General features: G+C 41.3%; 1 protein-coding gene across 4 annotated transcripts in view; it reads left to right on the top strand.

Moving 5' to 3' along the window:
• The window catches only part of ACACA (acetyl-CoA carboxylase alpha), a 253,387-nt gene that overhangs the window by 82,512 nt on the left and 157,721 nt on the right, over positions 1-13,154 (top strand). For all 4 annotated transcript variants that reach the window (XM_069078145.1, XM_069078144.1, XM_069078143.1 and 1 more), the window contains 7 exons: positions 7,636-7,786; positions 8,306-8,409; positions 9,588-9,669; positions 10,328-10,473; positions 10,637-10,787; positions 11,906-12,040; positions 12,379-12,525. In XM_069078145.1, the coding sequence (XP_068934246.1) occupies positions 7,636-7,786; positions 8,306-8,409; positions 9,588-9,669; positions 10,328-10,473; positions 10,637-10,787; positions 11,906-12,040; positions 12,379-12,525 (916 nt within the window). The remainder of the gene's footprint in view (positions 1-7,635; positions 7,787-8,305; positions 8,410-9,587; positions 9,670-10,327; positions 10,474-10,636; positions 10,788-11,905; positions 12,041-12,378; positions 12,526-13,154) is intronic.

Genomic DNA, 13,154 nt, shown 5'->3' with positions numbered 1-13,154 from the left:
TGTGTGTGTGTGTGTGTGTGTGTGTGTGTGTGTGTGTGTGTGTGTGTGTTTGAATTTGAGGCCTCATTCTTCTTGACCTCTTTGCTCTCTTTGCCTTTGACAGTATAGACTGCTCCTCCTGAATAATCTCTCCAGGTTTTCACAGCACTACTCTGTTCTGGTTCTTATACCACTTTTGACTGTTCTCAGTTTCTGTAGCAGATTCATCATCATTCTGTCTTGAGTCTCCCCCTTTTCTCTATATAGTCTCTCAGTGACTTCATTAGTTCCTAGGTGTTTAATTAGCATCTCTAATAGATGCCTCATAGATCTTTATCCAGCCACAGTTTCTCCCCTGAGCTTCAGTTCCCCATTACCAACTGCATATTTGGCTATTATCAACTGTCCCAGAGACATCTTGAATGTCCAGAACAAACCTTATATTTTACTAGCAAACCCCTTCTCCCCTCCCCACCCCAAGCCACCACTCTTCTTCTGGACTTGCCTATTTCTCTTGGAGGTACTGCCATTGTTCCATTATTCCAGGTTCATAACTTTGGCACTATCATCATCTTCTCATTTTTCCTCACTCCCTTGTCCAGTCAGCTGCCAAATCTTACTCTTACAATCTCCACTGAATCTTATGTCCAGCCTCATCTTTCTCCCCACACAGCTACTACCTTTATTCAATTTATTTACTTACCCAGGGACATACTCAGTAAGTGTCTAAGGTATAATGTGAACTCAGATCTTCCCGACTCTAGGCTCAGTGCCCTATCCACTGTATTACCAGCTGCCTAAGCTAGTAATCTTAAGTGTCTGAGGTTGGATTTGAACTCAGGTCTTTCTGACTCCAGACCTTCCCCCTACACTATGGCGCACCCTAGCTGCCAGAAGACAAAAGTATTTGAACTTTGTTACCCAAACTAAGTAGGGAGATCAGAAGAGGGAATCTTTGTGACTAAGGATACAGTCAGTAACCTTGAATTCAAGTCCTCAGACTTGGATGAGCCCATCCCATGGTATTGAAAGATCTGACACCTGTGATTGCTGAGGCACAGGTCGTGATTTTTGAAAGATAACAGAGAAAGGGGGAAGTGTTTTGGCATCTAAGAGGGGAAAGTATATCTCAGAGATTTAAAAAAGGAGAATAAGAGTCTATAAATGATAGGCCAGTGATCTTTTATTTTGATTACTAGGAAAATTTTAGAATATATTGTTAAATCTAGACAAGGAAGTGGTTACCACAAGGAAGCTCCATGGCTCCATCTAGAAGTCATGTCAGGGGTGGCCAGGTAGCACAGTAAGAGCACCGGCCCCAGTGTCAGGATGACCTGGGGATCGAATCCAGGCTCAGATACTTAGCACCACACCCAGAAATAACTGGCCGTGTAACCTTGAGCAAGTTACTTAACCCCAATTGCTTTTAAAAAAAAAAAGTCACGTCAGGCTTACCTGATTAGAATTTTTGGACAGGATTGCTAATCTTACAGGTCAGGGGGATGCTATAAATTTAGTTTGGCTATTTCTATTGAAATGTTTTACATCATCCTCATTTCTCATATTGTTTCCTCTTCAACCCTCTTCTTCCTGCCCTCAGCCTCCAGAAGCCCATCCTTCATAACAAACAATAAAAAAGAAGGTTAATAAAAGTCATTCAACAAAACTAGTCAACCTCTCAGTCAAGTCAGTTTAAAACTGCCCTGAGACTTTTGGGATACCTTGTGTATATAGTGTTCTACCTCTATAGTCATCCCCCTGCTTTCCCTTCCCTTCCTTCCCACGAAGAAGAGAGAGAGAGAAAGAGAGAGAGATGGGTAGTCTAACTGTATTTCATCAAGCATTTGACAAAATATCACATGGTCATCTTCTGGAACAAATGGAGAGGTAGTAGTCTAGGCAGTAATACAATTAGACAGATTTTTGAACTGGTTGAATAGATGAGATGGGATAATTTGATTTGATAGGTGCTTGGATTTCCAGGAGAGCTTTTTGTGGATCTTTGATTTAAATAAAGGTGGATGTGATGCATATAGAAGTTGTAGATGAATCAAAACAAGAAGGGACATCTGATGTGTTAGTATGACCCTTTTAGGACTGAAAAAGACACCTAAGTCAGGGAATTGAGTTAAAAATAATAAAATGAAACTTAAGAGGGACAGACCTGAAGTTCTGCATTTGGGTTTAAAAAAAATCACTTTTGCATATGCAAGATAGGGAATGCAGCAGTTAAAATATTTGGACTTTCAGTGGATTTTAAGATTAATACAAATCAGTCATGTAATTGTACTAAGCCCATAAAATCATAGATTTACTTGGAAGGAATCTTGGTCAAACTAATCCAATACCCTTGTTTTACCAGTGAAGGTACTTAGGTTAAGAAGTGATTTGCTACTAAGTGTTTGAGGCAGAATTTGAACTTGGGCTTTTCTGACTCCACATTCAGCACTCTATCCATTGTGCCATTTAATTGCTAGCATTTATATAATACTTTAAGGTTTTCAAAGCACTTCACAAACATTATCTCCTTGTGAAGTTCTCATAGTACTTCTGCTAGGTTAGGTACTGTATTATCCCCATTTTATAGATCAAGAGGCTGAGTTAGATAGAGGTTAAATGACTTGCCCTCACACAACTAGTTAGTGTTGGAGGCTGTATTTGAACTCAGGTCTTCCAGATTCTAGGTCCAGGTGTTTTCTCTATAAGTGAGCTGCTCAATAATCATTCTTTCATCAAGTACTTATTGGGTGTAGCATATACATAGCATTGTCTGAACAGCTGAACAAAAATGTTAGTAAGTCTTAGAGTATTTCTCACATACCAAATGTTTTATGGACATTATCAAGGACTTGACATTCCATCATGAAGCCACAAAGTCATTTACCTTGTCAATGTGGTCTTGAAAAATTTGGGGTGTGAAGGGTTATTTTATTTTAAAATTATTAATGTTCTATTTTTTTACATTTCCTAAATTTCCAAATACACCCATTCTCCCTCCCCTTGCAAAAAATCAAAAGGAAAGGGGAAAAGCAAATGAACAAAACTTGTCGACATAGAACACCAGCTGAATATGACAGTGTATATAATATTCTGTATTTGTAGTTCCTCATTTCTGCAAATGTAGGAGAGAGGTACATCTTCTATTTTTTTTTTTAATGCTTTAACTTCTGATTTACATCATTCGTTTCCGCCAGATTTTGAGTTACAAATTTTCTCCCCGTTTTTCCCCCACCCATCCCCCCAAAACAGCAGTCCCACATGATATCCCCACCTCCAATCTGCTCTCTCCCATATTTTCTCCCATACCCGTTTCAACTTTTCCAGTGGATCTCTATGCCTCAGTGCCTGCATATCTTTTTTTTTTCTTAATAACATATAAGATGGTATTAATAATAGTATATAAATACACACACACACACACACACACACACATATATATATATATATATATTTGAATATTTGATTTTAAAACTTTCAATTCCAGATTCATTCCCTTCCCCCCCTGCCACCCACCCCCACTGGGGAGACAAGCAGTTCAGTATAGGTTGTACATGTGCGGCTAATGCAAAACAATAACATAGTAGATGTATTGTAAAAGACTGACTATATTTCCCTCCCTCCTATCCCACCTCCCACTTGTTCTATTCTCTACTTTGATCCTGTCCCTTTTCACAAGTGGGTGCTTCCAACTTCCCTCCCCCCCAGCCTGCCCTCCCTTCCATCATCCCCCCTCACATCCCCTTCCCCCCCTATTCTCCTGGAGGGTGAGATCCCCTATTTAGTTTGTATTTCCCTCCCTCCTCAAGCCAGATTCAATAGGAATAAGATTGACCTATTCCCTTTTGCCTTCCTATTCTTCCCCTCCATTGTAACCATTTTCCCTTGCCTCTTCTGTATGAGATAGTTTGCCCCACTCTGTCTCTCCCCATCTCCTCTCATTATATTCCTCTCACCTCTTAATTTCACCTTTTAAGTATCATCCCTTCCTGTTAAATTGGTCCCGTGCCCTCTCTATCTATGTATACCTGTAAACGTATATACACACATTCACATGTATTCATATGCCCACATACCCTCATATAAAGACATATATATATATATACATATATATGTGTATATATATACATATTTCTAATCCCTTCAACTACTGAGAAAAGTTTCATAAGTTACAATTATTGTTTTTCCATGAAGGAATGTTAATAGTTCAACTTTGGCCAGGTGGCTCAGCGAGCAAGAGCACCGGCCCCAGTGCCGGGACGACCAAGATCAAATCCGGGCCCAGACACTCAGCACCACACCCAGAAACAACAACTGGCCATGCAACCCTGAGCAAGCCACTCAACCCCAATTGCTTTAAAAAAAAAATAGTTCAACTTTGATAAGTTCCTTATGATTTCTTTTCCCTGTTTACCTTCTCATGCTTCTCTTGCTTCTTGTATCTGAATGTCAAATTTTCTATTCAACTCTGGTTTTTTCAGCAAGAATGCTTGAAAGTCCTGTATTCCACTGAATGACCATATTTTCCCCTGAAACATGATACTCAGTTTTGCTGGGTAGGTGACTCTTGGTTTTAATCCCAGCTCCCTTGACCTCTGGAATATCACATTCCAGGCCCTTCGATCCCTCAGTGTAGAAGCTGCCAGATCCTGGGTTATCCTGATTGTGTTTCCACAATATTCAAATTGTTTCTTCCTGGCTGCTTGTAATATTCTCTCCTTAATCTGGGAATTCCGGAACCTGGCTATAATATTCCTAGGAGTTTTCTTTTTGGGATCTTTTTCAGGGGGTGATCGGTGGATTCTTTCAGCCTCTATTTTGCCCTCTCGTTCTAAAACATCAGGGCAGTTTTCTTTGAGAACTTCCTGGAGGATGCTTTCCAGGCTCTTACTTTGGTCATGGCTCTCAGGCAGTCCAATAATTTTTAAATTAACTCTCCTGGATCTATTTTCCAGGTCAGTGGTTTTTCCTATGAGATATTTCACATTGCCTTCTATTCTTTCATTTGTTTGGATCTGTTTAACAGCATCTTGATTTCTCATAAAGTCATTAGCTTTCATTTGCTCCAATCTAATTCTGAAGCAATGATTCTCCTCATTGAGCTTTTGAGATTCTTTTTCCATCTGGCAAATTCGACTTTTTAAGGCATTCTTCTCCTCATTGCCTTTTTGAGCCTCCTTTGCCATTTGAGTCAGTCTGTTTTTTAAGGTATTATTTTCTTCAGTCAGGCTGTTGACTCTCATTTCATAATTTTCTTGCATTGTTCTCATTTCTCTTCCCAATTTTTCCTCCACTTCTCTTATCTGCTTCTTAAGGTCCTCTATGGCCTGTAACCAGCTTGTATTTTCCTTTGAAGTTTTTGGTGCAGGAGTTCTGACTTCACTGATTTCCTCCTGTTCCATGCCTTGCTCCTTCTTATCCCCAAAATAGGAGTGTAATGTTGGAATCTTCTGTCTGCTTTGTTTCCTTTGCCTGCTCATTTTGCCACTCAATGATTTGGCTTTTGGGCTTTTTGCCACAGTAGGACTCTGCCACCAGACAGGGGAGTTTTCGTCCCAAACGCTGGGGTTTTCTCAGCTGCCGGAGGTATTAGATGGGTGCCCTCTCTGAGGTCTCCACACGCTCTGGCAAGCTGGACACACACCCCAGGACCTTCACCCTAGACTGCAATCCAGATCCAGGCAGGTTAAAGCAAGAGCGATTACCCCTCAGACTGGTGCTTGGTCCCCCTACACTCTGCAGGCCAGGAGCTGAAGCCGCCACGTGGCACTGGCAGGCTGTGCTGATGTCTCAGCGGTTTCTCGCCCCGGGGGTAAAAGCCACGCACTCCCACTTACTGGGTCCCAAAGTCCAGACTGCACTGGCCTCTCACCTTGTCCTTCGCATCTATGTGTTGATAAATCTGGAAACGGCCACAACTGCTGCTGATCTGGAGTCCCTCTGTCTGGCGGCTGGTCAGGCCCGCCCTGCGGCTAAAGCCTCGGTGTGGTGCTGGGCTCGGCTCCCCGAGCATTGCGCTGGCCGATTCCTGCCGGCCTGCTGGGCTGTTCTCAGCAGGAGGTTAGCTTCTCTGTGTCATTTTGTGGGTTCTGCAGCTCCAAAGTTTGTTTAGAGTCCCCTTTTTACATGGATTGGGGAGGGTGGAAGCCGGAGCCACGGGAGGGTCGTGCTTCGAGGTACATCTTCTAATGTCTTTTTTGAGGCTAAGCCTCATCATCATAGTTATTCAGGTTTCAGGGCTTTTGTTTTTGTTCTTCCCATTTATACATTGTTGAACTCATTGTGCATGTTATTTTCTTTGTCCTGCTTACCTTGTGTGTCAGTTCGTATGTCTTTCCATTCTCCTCTGAGTTCTTAATAATTGTGTTTTTACAGAATCATCATATTCCATAGCATTCTTGTACCATGATTTGTTTAGTTGTAATCTGGTCAAGTCAGAATCTACTTTTTCCCCAGCTTTTTTATTTCACAAAAAGTAGTTATGAGTATTTTGGTGAATGTAAGATCTTTTTGATTTCCAGACATAGCCTAGGTTACTGAAAAATTAAAGCTTTGAAAACATAGCATGTTCAAATGAGCATTAGACAGTCAAGAGACCTGGGTCTAGTCCTGTATTTGGTACCAAGCAGCTATGTGACTTAGGTAAGCTGTTTAACTTCTTTGAACTTATTTAATTGCCTATGAAACAAGAAGGTTAGATTAGATCAGGGGTCCTGGTTCCCTTTTTGCAATCTGGTGAAGCCTAAGGACCCATCACCAATCAACCAGATTTTGGACTTCATGTTGAGAGTGTCTGGATTGGCAATCTTCAAGGTCTCTTTCAGCTCTAAAATCCTATGAATGAAGTGATCTGGCTGTACATGTACTGTTACTGTAATTTGTAAAACTGGATCTTATTTTTAAGTATGTTTAAATCACATTCATTTCGGACTATGCCCCTCATTACTGTCCCTCCATTTAATGAGCCATCTGTGTGACAAGAAATGGAAAACAAAAAGAGGCTAAAAAAGCAGTTCAGCAAAGTTAGCCTCCCATACCAGCTGTTTAACACTATGTGTGGTGATGTTTCCCACCTGCTCTCCCTTGCCTCTGTGGGGAAGGGAGGAGGGGTCACTGCCATCTTTCTGGAAGCCTGCAAAAGCAGACAGTGAAGCAGCTAGAGATGAGGGTTTAAAAAAAAAGCAGTATTGAGTGAGTGAAGCAATGACAATTAATGTGGTAACGGGGAGGAGTTGGAGGTGAGCATCTTTCCTCCCAAGGAATGATTGCTTTATTGCTTGAATTCAATAAAATATATATTTTTATAAGAATGGGGTTGCCTGTGTATCTTCTTACCGTCACAGAAGTGACTGATTTGCCAGTAGTACCTGGCCAGGGCACCGTTCTGAGTTTGGATGTTGCTCTGCTTCAGTATGTCATAGACCCATGATTATGTCCATTTGAGAACTTTGTATATGGGACACTCCCTCTTGGACACAGATAGTCATTCATTTGACTCATATTCTTTGGGGGCTGATACTGGCCCAGAGAAGTTGAGAGACTTGCCCATGGTCACATAGTAAGGGTTGGGTTGGCATCTGAATTCCTGCCTCTGCACCATGTGCCTCATTCTCTTGTCCGTTGAGCATGTGCTCAGAGATCGATCTTCCTGTCTTCCAGAAACATGGTGGTGGCTTTGAAGGAGCTGTCTATCCGGGGAGACTTCCGGACTACTGTTGAGTACCTGATCAAGCTGCTGGAGACAGAGAGCTTCCAGCAAAATCGAATAGACACAGGCTGGCTGGACAGGCTGATTGCTGAGAAAGTGCAGGTGGGGACTTCTGGGACAGGCTACGAGCTCCCCCACCCCTGGGCCCTGGGTCACTTCCTGGGGCAGGCCTGAGAACAGCATTCTGGGATTGAAATGTAACTCTTTCCCCACCTCACACTGCTCTTCTTCAAGTTCTGCCTTAGGGTTTCTTTGGTTTGATTGGGAAAAAAGCCAGGTATCTGTACATTGCCCAAGCACCTGATATTTTGGAAGGGGAAAAACAGAGGGTGCTGCCTTTGTTTCTTTACTGATTCTGTGAGAAGCTAGTCTGGTGTCATTTTTCTGTTAGCCAAATGGCAGCAAGGCACACAATCTCTTGGAAACCCAAGATAGTGTTTCTGGGCCCCTAGCATTGGGAAAATGGTGAGACTACTGTCCCAGTGTTAATTTGGGCTAAAAGAAGCAAAATCTACTAATAGAAACTTTTTCCACAGTGAATTTATTTTTTAGCCTTGAGCAGTGAAACCAGAGGTGCCAATTGACTGTGCTTTTTCTTTGCCCTCTTTTCCTTTTTCCTAGGCAGAGCGTCCTGATACCATGTTGGGTGTTGTATGTGGGGCTCTACATGTGGCAGACGTGAGCCTTCGGAACAGTGTCTCCAATTTCCTTCATTCTTTAGAGAGGTAGGATTTTGATTATTTGGGGTTACTCAACATCTCAGTGGTTATTTGTTCCAACTACTTGTATTGGTTTTAAACTTAAACTCCTTAGGACTAAATAAGTATTCTCAAGATTATTATTGGCAGTTAAAAATTTTATATTTATTTAGATGTTTTATTAGAAACTTAACTTTGAACATTAGTGCAGTCAACTATACTTGTTTACTATTTACATTTATATTAGCTTCAGTGTGTAAAAAAAGCATGATGATTTTTCTATCTATCATTCCTCACCTGTGTTTTTGTCTCTTCCTTCTCATTTACTACTTTCTCCTCAAATAAGGTGTGTATTCCCTACTTCTGGTTCTGCTTTTTCGTTTGTATTATTTCATAAAGATCTTTCCAGATGTTTTTGTATTGTCAGACTTAATCGCATTGTAGGATTCCATTACATTGAATATAATGCAATTTATTTGGCTGTTATCCAATCATTGGGCTTATAGGTTATTCTAACAGTTTGTAAGCAATTGTTCCTCTCTCTGAAGTTAGGGAAAGGAAGGAGGTCATGGAGAATGGCTTGGGGGGTGACTTTAGTTTTGAGGTTTGGGCTGGCGCAACACTGAAAGATTATTTACTTCATATGGAATTTCATATGAAAAACATAGACTAAGAGGCTATACATATTTGGGCATCTGAACCCTCCCTGAGCTGCCCATTACTTTCTAAGCCTTAGATTGGGAAATTCTTGCACCCTTTACTTGCCTTGCTTTCATAAGGTAGCCATTATTAGCCCTTGAGAATAAGTTATCATAGACTTATAGTTAGTGATGGCTCGAGTCATGTCAGAGCATTCGCCAGGCATGTATGAAACTGAATTAATTTCCAGAACTGGCTAAACAGACTTAACTGCTAAGCTCCACTTTTAAAATGAGTAATTTAAACAACTTAAACCACACAGAATGGGGGGGAGGGGGATAGAGAGAAGGCAAAGGCAAACCAGAAAGTTCATAGAATGGAACAGGGCTTACATTGTTAAGCCAACCCTGAGCTAACTATTTTCATAATGTTGATCCCCTGCTGGAAAACCTTTTGTATGGCAACATTTATTTAATAAGTGGAAAGGGGTAGGTGAGATTTGATTATATTCAGTCATTTAATTTTCAGAGTCATATGGTGATGAGTGACACATACTGTTTTTCCAGGGGTCAGGTCCTTCCTGCTCACACACTTCTGAACACAGTTGATGTTGAACTTATCTATGAAGGGGCCAAGTATGTGCTGAAGGTATGAGCATCTTCAGGTACCCTATTCCTCACTTTTCTGTCCTTTTTTATTTTAAGATAAGAGGCACACAAAACATCTGGGCTACAGAGTGACTGAATTATATTCTACAAAATGGAAGTATGGAAGGGGTAAAAGGGAGTGGGGTGTGCTGAGGAGTGAGCCAGAAAGTTTTATTGAGAGAGTTTAAAGATTGCAGTTTTCGAATACAGCATGGTCGCCTGGGAGGCATAGGGTCCTGTGTAAAGGATGTCCTAAGGTTGTTTTAATGTATGAAAGCCACCTTCATGCTGTAGTGTCTGCAGTTCTGTTAAACTTCTTGGATTTAAACTTGTTAAACTTGACAAGAAGTTAAAGAGAGAATTCAGACTAGGGAGAAACAACTGTATCACTAAAGGGACCAAGCAGTACCTGTGGCTACTTTACCAGGTCTAAGAAATATTCTTAGCCGGGAAAAAGGAAGAAAGCAGATAGGAGGGAAAGGGTTAGAAAAAAGGATAGAGAAGGGAGAGGCCTCCATGATATGGTGGTGGGACTAGCATCACATGAACTTAACACTGTGTCAGATGTTTTCTCTTGCCCTTTTATTCTGGGGTCATCTCCAGGACTCTGCTTAGAAATGATACCATGTCCAACTCCAACTGCTTCTGATGGTCCACAGGTGACTCGGCAGTCCCCTAACTCCTATGTGGTGATCATGAATGGCTCCTGTGTAGAGGTGGATGTGCACCGTCTGAGTGATGGAGGATTACTTTTGTCCTATGATGGTAGCAGCTATACAACATACATGAAGGAAGAAGTGGATAGGTGAGTACCAATTGGAGCCCATCATTGGAACAAGCTGTTGTCTTGTCTTCTGGAAGATCATAGGAGTTGGGAAACATTAAAGAATTTTTTTACCTTAATGCTACTATTCACTTCTACATCTTGAAGTGATTCCAGACCTGTTTGCCCTACTTTTGTGCCTTAGATACCGCATCACAATTGGCAACAAGACCTGTGTATTTGAGAAGGAGAATGACCCATCTGTACTCCGTTCACCTTCTGCTGGAAAATTGATCCAGTACATTGTGGAGGATGGAGGCCATGTGTTTGCTGGCCAGTGCTATGCTGAGATTGAGGTTAGGAGTGATTGGAAGAAAGGACAAGTGGCCATTGGCATGAATGAATTAGAATACAAAAGGGATGGAAAGCAGTATTTATTTTCCATCCAGCTCAGGAGGGCAAAATGGAATGAATGCATGTATTCTCTTGACTAATGGAGTCGAGTCAATTCAGTATTGCTTGAGTAACTGTTATATGCAGTATCACCTGCCTTCATGGAGTTTGCAGTCTACAGGGTGAGGGGAGGGGAAGCGCACAATGGTATACCTACAGGTAAGGTTAAGTGTAAATAATTTGAGGAGGGAGAGCAATAATAACTTATGGAGCTTGGGGAAGGCTTCATGAATTTCTGAAAGAAGATAAGATTTATGAAGGAAGAGAACACTTGAGGTAAGAATGCACTCCTAGAATAGCCCATGAATAAATACACAGAGGGGAATATGGAACGCTGAGAGAGGGGGACCTTCTGATCAGTTTGGCAAGGATGCAGAGTGTGGGGAGTCCCCTGAAATTAGCCTGGAAAAGTAGGTCACTGTAAATGGACTGTAAGTCTGGAAGTGCAAAGCTTAAACCAGTGAGTGACGGGAGACCAGTTGTTCTCCAGCCTCATTAATGATAATATGAAAAAAAAAAGTAGGTTTAAATCACAGCAGAAGGATTTTATTAGATTTCAAGGAACTGATAGAGTTATTAGGTACTGGGACTAGATAAAAAGGTCAATTTTGTTATGTTGTCCTTTAGAGTAGGGGGTGGTTCTTAACCTGGGGTCCATGGAACCTCAAATCTTTTCATCGATAGATTTCAAAGAGTCTATAAACTTGAATGGCAAAAAAAAAAGTTAGATCTTTATTTTCACTAACCTCTTAAGTGAAATTTATTATTTCCTTCATTTAAAAAAAAAATCTGAGAAGGGGTCCATAGCCTTCAGTAGACTGCCAAAGGAGTCTATGACATGGAAAGGACAAGAACCCCTATTGTAGAGGTTTCCAGAGAAAGACCTCTTTTTCAGTTTTGTAAAATCTGTTTTTTTTTTGTGTGTATGTGAGTACAAAGGAAAGAATAAAGTGATATCTTGAGACTCTGTCTGGATTTGAACTGCTACTCTATTGATAACTGACCTGTTTTTCCACTGTAGGTGATGAAGATGGTAATGACTTTAATATCTGTTGAGTCTGGTTGTATCCACTATGTCAAGCGACCTGGAGCAGCCCTTGACCCTGGTTGTGTGCTTGCCAAGCTGCAGCTGGATAACCCTAGCAAGGTTCAGCAGGTAGGTGTGAAGATAATCTGGTTGCTTATGTTTCCCAAGGGATGCTGGACCTGAGATGTACTAGTGTTTCATTTGCCAGTTTCCCTCACACACAATCTTACTCTTTCAGTGTATGTTCTGTACTTGTTCGGGCAGTAAGATAGACCTAGTAAGCCTGGTGTTTATGAGGGTGGTTCATTTTCTGTTTCTTTTGATGTGTTAATTCTCTTGATATTTTCTGTTTTGGGGTTGATAGGAGTAATGGGGGAAGTCCATGACATACCATAATTACTGCAACTCTGTATTTCTTTCTATAAGTATTATAGCAAGTAACTCAAATCTTCCTGTGGGGTTAACAGGCTGAGCTACATACCGGAAGTTTGCCAAAGATCCAGAGTACAGCACTCAGAGGCGAAAAGCTTCATCGGGTCTTCCATTATGTCCTGGATAACCTGGTCAACGTAATGAATGGATATTGCCTCCCAGACCCTTTCTTTAGCAGCAGGGTATGAAGCACTTCCCTTGGGAAAGGGATTTGTAGATGGGTCTTCTCTTCTTTAAGTTACCTAACAACTAAATTATTTAGTACCTCTTTATTGGTAACAGGTTCACAAAAATCTACCTACCTGCTCCCCGGTGTCCTCTAGCCCTTACCCACTATTGTGGCAGGGGCCTGGAGTTAAGGTCTGAAGTCTAGATACCAATTTTTATTAAAACTCTTTAAGAGGTACAGCTTTTTTTTGGAGAGGGAAGGGTAGGGCAATTGGGGTTAAGTGACTTGCCCAAGGTCACATGGCTAGTTTTGTGTTAAGTGTCTGAGGTCAGGTTTGAACTCAGGTCCTCCTGACTCCTGGGCTGGTGCTCTATTCACTGTACCACCTGGCCGCCCCATGTATAGCCTTTTTTTAAAGTGATAGATTTGAGCATCATTCCTGTCCTATAAGATCTGTGCCATGGAGGCACCAGCACATTTTGTATGTTGGTTTAATTTTAGAAATAAGAGACCTGGAAATCGGTAGCCCTTATTAACTCTTATCACTAGACTCTTTATTTTTGAAATTGGGGTAATTTTTTTCCTTTTATAGAGAACATGGATAACATTAATTCAGTCAGATACTAACATTTGAGCCTCAAA

The sequence above is a fragment of the Petaurus breviceps genome, unplaced genomic scaffold, assembly GCF_028583685.1.
Source record: "Petaurus breviceps papuanus isolate PSGF00001 unplaced genomic scaffold, PetGlider_PUasm1.0 91023, whole genome shotgun sequence".
NCBI classification, from domain to species: Eukaryota; Metazoa; Chordata; class Mammalia; order Diprotodontia; family Petauridae; genus Petaurus; species Petaurus breviceps.
This window is presented reverse-complemented; position numbering and strand designations above follow the sequence as displayed.